Below are 7435 nucleotides of genomic sequence, written 5' to 3'. Positions count from 1 at the left end.
CACCAGTAGCTTGATTCCTTTTGCCTGAAGGTATTCTACGTATCGACCGATCGGTTGGTGCATTTATCTTTTGTCTTTATTTTTTTGTCAAGAATTGTAAAAAATTGTCCTAGTAATTATTATTGATAATAAAAGATTATTAATGGTCAAAGAGTTTATATATATATTAAACTCTTTGAAACATATTTCAAACAATAGATTTTGTCTGCTTTAAATAAAATATCTCAGAAAGGTTATAAAATAAAGTACCAGAGACGAAAGAAAAGCGACACTTATTCAGCAGATGACCGTTGTTACATAACATCATCCATCATCTTTTCTCCCTCTCTGTATACCAAAAGGTTCTTCCAACTACAAACGACAGAACATAAACATTTCCCCCACATTCGATTCATCATTTGGAACCCTAAAAGAGGATGGGCCTTTTTTTTTTCCTTCTAGATGATTCCAAACACAACTCCTAACACTCCCCCGAAACAGGTCGTGTTCTTCCAGACAACACATGTTATACAGATCCTGCCTAAAGCTTTAAGCTTCAAACAAAACAAACAAACAAAAAAAGGCTTCACCTTTCAAAGGGATCTCCCGTGTCTTCATCGATCAGCGGAGGATAAATGGGCGCTGCAGCAGCCGCAGCTATCTTTTCCCGGAGATTGAATTTCTTGGCAATCATCGGTCTTACGTCTTCAATTCCTATCAAGCTCTCCAAAAACGGCAGTAGCATTAGTAGTTCTTTGTCTGAAGGATCGTTGAACCAGCTCTCTATAGGCACTCCATTGTCCACTTGGAATCCAAATGCCTAAAACAATAAGAACCCGTGAAAAAAGATTCATCATATGATGGAGAATTCCTCGTACTAATTAGAAGTACAATCGAACATGTTTCTCTTGATCAACCTAACACGATCTCAAACCAAGAGCTTCTACGAAATCTGCTCATAACCATGCTTCTTCAGAGGTATGCAGTCATATGCGTAAGTCCCTGTATGCATATCTATCTATGCTAGAACAGTGTCCTACACTTGATACTGATAAAAGATTCTGCCATTAATCTTTGGTTGAAGCACAAGGACAAAAGTCCCACATGTTAAACACGTAATAGAGTAAATGATGAGTAATACCTGTGGGGAATTGTCAACGATGATAACCCGAGATAAATCACGCCCAAGAACTGACAAGTCCTTCAGATAGTTGCCGTCGAAGAAAACACAAGAGTCACGGTAGACCCGATGTCGAAATAACTTCCTCTTAGGGTCAAGTACGTTGAGAAGTTGTTCTGCATAAATACTTTGGCTAGCCGTAAATATAATGATCTCAAAAAGACGGGAAACTCTCTCCATAAACTCTTTAAGGTGGGGGCGGCAACGGACATAGACAATGTGTTCTTCTTCATTAAAACTAACTGGGAATGTGAAGTCCGCATCATCACATTGCTCCAGAGTTGAATGTACCAGAGTTTCTGTCAATACAAGTATGTGTATATGTATATATAAGGTAGGATGAGTAGGAGAATAAAAAACACAAGCACCTATGGAGCAGCATGATACTAAAAATAGAAATCCAATGTGCGGGTTATCCGGTAACAGAAAGGCACACCACTATGTTCCTTCATTTCCTCAAATCTGACAGGTGGACAGCAGTAAATGTGTCCATGTAAGCACAAGTCCAAAATCACACTACATAAATCTATAAATATATAGCATGTAAATACAATACATACACATCCAAATGTGTATTACATGAAAGTGTATTACATATATCTCTAACTATAAACATATTTATGTGCATTAAGGACATGCGACTACCATTTCTCTGTGAAGATGAAGAAACACAAAACTCAAGGAGGAAATGTAGCATTTCGGTTTTAACTTTTAATCAATACATGGATGTTTACATGTATGTACGTGAACATGTTTCTGGAAAAAATTTAACCCTATGTTACAAAGGATATGCAGATACATAGACAGAGAGATAGTGTATATATGTTACATATATTGTATGCATATGTGGGTCTACGCACCCATACCCCCATGTTATTTTTGTATCCATGTGAATGTATAAGACAATATGTATATTTGGAAAACAAACAGCTGCGTGTGTGTGTATGTGTATGAATATGGGAGTTGCAAACATATACAGCATAGATTTATACTAACCATATATTTACAACTATATATTTCTATTAACCATATATGTTGCATCTTTATGCATTTGTGTATGAATATGTGCTCGCAAAATATATAAGATAGAGGAGACAGAGGCCACAGACAGATATTTGATTAAAACCTGAAAGAAAGGTAAATAAACAACAATCATATCAAGTAAAAAAGTGTAGGTGGTAGCCTTACTTACCATCGAGGTCTAGGACAAGAGAAATAGGAGGGCAGCTACGGGTTTGTTTGGGAAGCAACACAGGCCTGAAAGTCGGCACAACAGAAGACAAATCCGGCAAGTTCTTTATAAACAGATACGGATCAAACTCATCCAGTTCTTCATCCTCGTCGTCGTCCATGCATACCGAGGCTATAATGGAATCTTGACCACGCTCATCAACACACTCCAGCTTAGAGCTCTTCATCGCTAAATAAATGGCAGAAACCGAATCCAAATTACAATTTGGATCTACCGAACTTGTATCTACAGCAAGCAGCCGATCATAAGGGTTCTGCGCATCTAAATCCCGAGGAGAAGAATCGTCAACGTCCTCCATTTCCGCAGAAAGGAGAGCCTATTACACCAATTTGTAATAGCTTATGTTAGAGTAGAAAAACTGTTTTCCTCAAAATCAAGGGATTAACAGCAAAGTGCATAAACCCAGAAAATTCACTGAGCAAATCATTTTCTTTCACTTAAAAGTGTGCATCTGTCATTACATAATGCACAGATATGTTCCCGTACCAACCTTCAAAACTCATTAGTAAAGGTATCAATTAAACATCCAACTTAAAACAATGCTTTCACATAAAACTTCACAGATCAAATAATTACTGCAGAAAAAAAAAAACTGTGTCCAGGGTACTACTACGTTTTCCAAAGGTAAAGCATAAGTTCAGCTCACGAAAAGAGGGAAAAAAATATCAAAATTTTCATAGACAGAGAAGATCCATCACATGTTCACCTTTCTCAGACAACCTCTTCTCCTTGCAACTAGCGACGAATCAAACTCCGGTGAGAAAACAGATCTCAGAGCCGTAAAATTAATCGAGAAGCCCGTAAAGTTTGCCCGAAACACCTGGAAAATCTGGGAAATGGAAAAAAAGAAGAAGAAGAAGAAGAAGAAGCAGATCCTGGGTCAGATACAGACCAATTTCTAGATCAAAAGTGTTGCAGAAAGCTCCGAGATTGAAATGTCGGAACGGTTGCTTTCGCAATTGAGGATAGATATACAGCTACGAAAGTTCCATGTTCTTGGAGCCCAAAAGAAGCAATTCGAAATCTCCTCGTGGAAAGTGATTGAAATCAATATTTTAATGTAAAAAAAAAAATCGAAGAGATCCAAATCCGACAGAAACTGGACCGGACTGGACAAGCCCGTGAAGACGCAAAGCAACCCCAAGAATGGTTAAATCTGAGAGGAAGAACTCCAAATTCAATTTCAGGATTGATTCTATTTTTTTTTTCAACAGAATAATTTCAATTATTTCGATTTGTTTGAGTCTTTTGTAGGTAGGTTTCTTACACGAGTGGGAAAAGTAAGAGGAAAGTAAAAAAAATTATTTATAAAAAAAACCCTCAAAGGAAGAAGCTCTGACTGATTAGATGAGAAAATTTTCTTTCCGCTTTCTCCGCAAATTTTCACGGCAACCAAACAGACTAAGAAATTCAAATTTTCGATAAAGCGCCCAACCAAGATCAAATTTAACTCCATCTTACTCACGTAATAACGAATCGGACCGAGAAAAACCTAGAGAGACAGGGAACTCACCGGGAAATAAACTACGATCAGACGATGATCTTCATCAACCTCTCTCTCTCTCCCTCCCTCTTTCTCTAGTCTCAAACTTCCTAGAGGGGCTGAGAAAACGAAAATGGAAAAAATTTTCCAGGACGAAGAGAAACTATATGCGGGGAGAAATTGCACCTAACCCCCCTTTATTTTTATATCAATTGCAGTAATTTCCCAATATTTCTGAAAGTTACAAATAAACCCGAAATAGGGACAATGGTAACGTCGTCGACCACCCATCATCGGGGCAAGGGGTGATGAGCGTGGTGCTAATGAGAGGCCAAGTTCAAATCTGCAAAACGACATCGTATCATATGTCATTTTGGCATATAAGTGAAATGTGTACTCTATATGTATAAAGAATATTGTCACCATGAACAAGTGGTAGAATGGGGTAATTAAAAGTTCCACGGTTAGAGGTGGGCGTTTCGGGAAACGGTTCGGGTTTGAGACGGAATGAATCGGTTTGATTCTTTCGGTTTTACAAAAATAGGTACCAATCGGGTTTTTTATTATATTCGGTTCGGTTCGGTTTCAGTATCGGTTCGGTTCGGTTCCGGGTTTTATTAAAAAAATGATAGATTTTCTTTAGAAATATTTGGTTTTTCGGGATTTTTAAAGTTCGGTTCGGTTCTGGAAAAATTCGACTGTCTAACAATGGTACCGTTCGGGAAATAACAGCGGTTTCGGATCGAGAAAAATACCGTTTTAACGGTTCGGTTCGGTCCGGTTCTGAAGAACCGAACCGAAACGTCCAGCCCTACCCACGGTCACGCGTTCGAACCTTGGCCAAATCATCAATATCAAAAATATATATATATATATATATTGTCGCCATAAAATAAATAGCACTTGAAAGAAGTGGAGGAAATTCTCTCGTGAATTTTGAAAAAAAAAAGTTGTAGTTAGACAATTTTTTCCCAAAATAAAAAGAAAAGAAAACTAAAAATACATTTTCACAACTCTGGTGAGTCTACCAGGCTTCCAATGAAGTTCAGTTCTATATCAAAATCAGACGAAATGAATCTAATTTTTTAAAATTAAATCGAATGAAAAAGCGAACATTTTAACAAATTATATACTTTTAATTAAAGAATCGGATCCAAACAAGGCCGAGGTAAAAGAGATTAAAGATGAATTCCGATATATGTGTACTCTTAGGTTCTAATATTAAAGAGGGTTTAAATTAAAACTACAATTAATACATCGAATACCCATAATTTTTCGAGATAAAATTTAAAAATTAAAATTGATGAACAAATTTCTTATGTGTAAAATTATGATCTATGAGAAAAGATGAAAGCTATTCTGTTGTGCAGATGTAAGAAAACTGCTGATTCATAAGCTAATATTTGCGGAATATTCTTCCTACAAATAAATATTATATATATACTGCAATAAATAAGAAGAAGAAAAAAAAGCTTAACCAACGAACCCTATAAAACAAAAACATCACATAAGGACCCGGAAACTATAAAAACTTACAACTAGGCCCAGATGGCGAGGGAGGACATAAGTCCGGCTCCGAGGAACAACATGACATAAGACACGACTTGAAGCCTAACATTACAACTCATCTTCTTACTCAAGAAATCAGCGGCGATGAGATCGACGAGAGCCATGTAGATGAGAATGCCGGCCGAGAGAGAATCCAAGATCCCCTCAGTGACCAGAGCCGTGGGGCTGTGAGTGTTGAAGGAAGACGAAACCGCGGTCCCAACCCCTATACCTATCGGTGTGGTCAGCGCAAAGAAGAAAGCCATTATGGCTGCGGACTTGTTCCTGAACTGTGCTTGCGAGATGCAGCCACCGAGAGCAAAGCCCTCGAAGAACTGATGGAAGGAAAGTGCTGCGATTAGTGGCCAGATAGTGCATGGAGACTGAGATACTCCCAGGGATAGCCCGATGATTATCGAGTGTGACACGATCCCGAGCTCCAAAATCTACCTCGTGCAAATCAAGATTCAAGATCAGACCCCATTTTCGGAACTTGCTCTACAGAATCTGAGTTTTACTTGATAAACAAATCAAACTATACCCGGAAAAGGGGATAGAAACAGTTACCTGAGAAACAACAACATGCCTAGCTCCATTCCCGATATCCAAGCTGATGTGCCCGTGTTCGTGTCCGTGTCCATGAGCATGGCCGACAGCTATTTTCTGATGGCCGTCACATCCACCATGGCCATGCGAGTGAGTGTGTCTATGGTGAGCTGCATGAGCATGGATGCCTACAATGTGAATCCCACCGCCTTCTTCCTCACCAAACACTTTCCCATTTATGCCTTCCACGCCCACAGGAACAACAGCTGGTTGTTGTTCACCACTTTGCTCAGAAGCCTCGCCCGCCTCCTCGGCCTCCCTCTCTTGCTTCCTCTCATAGTACTGTGTCCCAACGAAATCGACAAGCAGAGTGACCAAAGCAGCCATCATTGCAAAGAACCCCGGGAAAGGAAACTTGGACCAGGGGTTATCCGGAAGGCACGGGTTCGAGAGGGCTTCAGTGCCGCCGGCCAACATGTGGACAAATCCGGTGGCGAGGATGACACCAGCAGCGAAAGCTTTGGCAGCGACAAAGAGGCTTCCGTCTGTCTGAAGGAACCGACGGTTCCGGCCAATAAGCGGAATGGCTACACCTGCAGCCCCGGCTAATAGAATCGAAGCAATGGCGATCAGTTTAAGTAGAAAAGCAGCAGAGTCATCCCGACAGAAATCTGCCTCGCCGGTGTTGCAAAGAATGTTGGTTGAAGGAGCCATCATTGACTCGGGAATTATCTGCGAAATAGGTTCTGTGTTTTTGGTGCCAAAGCAAAGAACAAAGCATTTCAGAACACATGTGAATTCGGAATTCGATACCAATCAATTGAAACATATGCTTGAAATCCTGGCAATCGAGGCCGATTCCCATTCGATTTCACCACTTCAGTGGGAGATTTGTCAGTTAAATCGGATCAGAGAGCGCAAGAATACAGGGAGTTATGCATCAGATAGCAATTTCCAGAAGTGTAACAAGCTTACTTATCCGAATTCCAAAGCACATGAAGATCGAAGAATCGAGATGAAACAAGGAACCAATCTGAAAAAACTACGGCTAAAATAAACGACCGATAATGTTTTCTCGATTAAAGAAGTACCTGAGAGAGAATCTCTTCCCGATCCGAACCAGTACACAGAAAACAGTTCCCACAGATCCTAAACCCAGAACCCAGAATACAAAACCCAAATCAATTCCATAACCGATTCAAAAAATTAACCGAAAGAGAAAAGAAAAGAGCATTCGATCACAAAAGTGAGAACGTACGTCGATGAAGAACATGGATCTGACTTCGCAACGATCATGGACCACAAGAGAGGGTGAGTTCTTCGCAACCCAAAATCAACCTCCAATAAATAAGAAAAACTCAGAAAAGAGAAATCGAAAAGGGATCAACTTGGTGACATTCACAAGGGATTGGTGGCGCTGTTTGTATACGGTGAATGAGCGAAAGAG

General features: G+C 39.7%; 2 protein-coding genes across 4 annotated transcripts; both read right to left on the bottom strand.

The window, feature by feature from the left end:
• Nucleotides 1-253: 253 nt before the first annotated feature.
• On the bottom strand, nt 254-4032 carry LOC104824644 (CTD small phosphatase-like protein 2). 2 transcript variants are annotated; one of them, XM_010556754.1, is made up of 5 exons: nt 3925-4032; nt 3118-3240; nt 2352-2727; nt 1121-1458; nt 254-799 (listed from the first exon to the last, which is right to left on the bottom strand). In XM_010556754.1, exons 3-5 carry the CDS (start codon nt 2707-2709, stop codon nt 566-568), a joined length of 930 nt encoding a protein of 309 aa, XP_010555056.1. In that variant the 5' UTR covers nt 2710-2727; nt 3118-3240; nt 3925-4032; the 3' UTR covers nt 254-565. The 2 variants fall into 2 exon arrangements, with proteins under 2 accessions (XP_010555056.1, XP_010555057.1); XM_010556755.2 differs by lacking the exon at nt 3118-3240 and having other exon boundaries at nt 3925-4025.
• Nucleotides 4033-5267: 1235 nt separating this feature from the next.
• Nucleotides 5268-7420, bottom strand: LOC104824643 (zinc transporter 4, chloroplastic-like). Of its 2 annotated transcripts, none has more exons than XM_010556753.2 (4): nt 7247-7420; nt 7080-7137; nt 6010-6734; nt 5268-5888 (listed from the first exon to the last, which is right to left on the bottom strand). In XM_010556753.2, exons 1-4 carry the CDS (start codon nt 7259-7261, stop codon nt 5433-5435), a joined length of 1254 nt encoding a protein of 417 aa, XP_010555055.1. In that variant the 5' UTR covers nt 7262-7420; the 3' UTR covers nt 5268-5432. The 2 variants fall into 2 exon arrangements, with proteins under 2 accessions (XP_010555055.1, XP_010555054.1); XM_010556752.2 differs by having other exon boundaries at nt 6010-6720.
• Nucleotides 7421-7435: the final 15 nt, after the last annotated feature.

The sequence above is a fragment of the Tarenaya hassleriana genome, unplaced genomic scaffold (genome assembly GCF_000463585.1).
Source record: "Tarenaya hassleriana unplaced genomic scaffold, ASM46358v1 Cleome40, whole genome shotgun sequence".
In the NCBI taxonomy this organism is placed as follows: Eukaryota; Viridiplantae; Streptophyta; class Magnoliopsida; order Brassicales; family Cleomaceae; genus Tarenaya; species Tarenaya hassleriana.
This window is presented reverse-complemented; position numbering and strand designations above follow the sequence as displayed.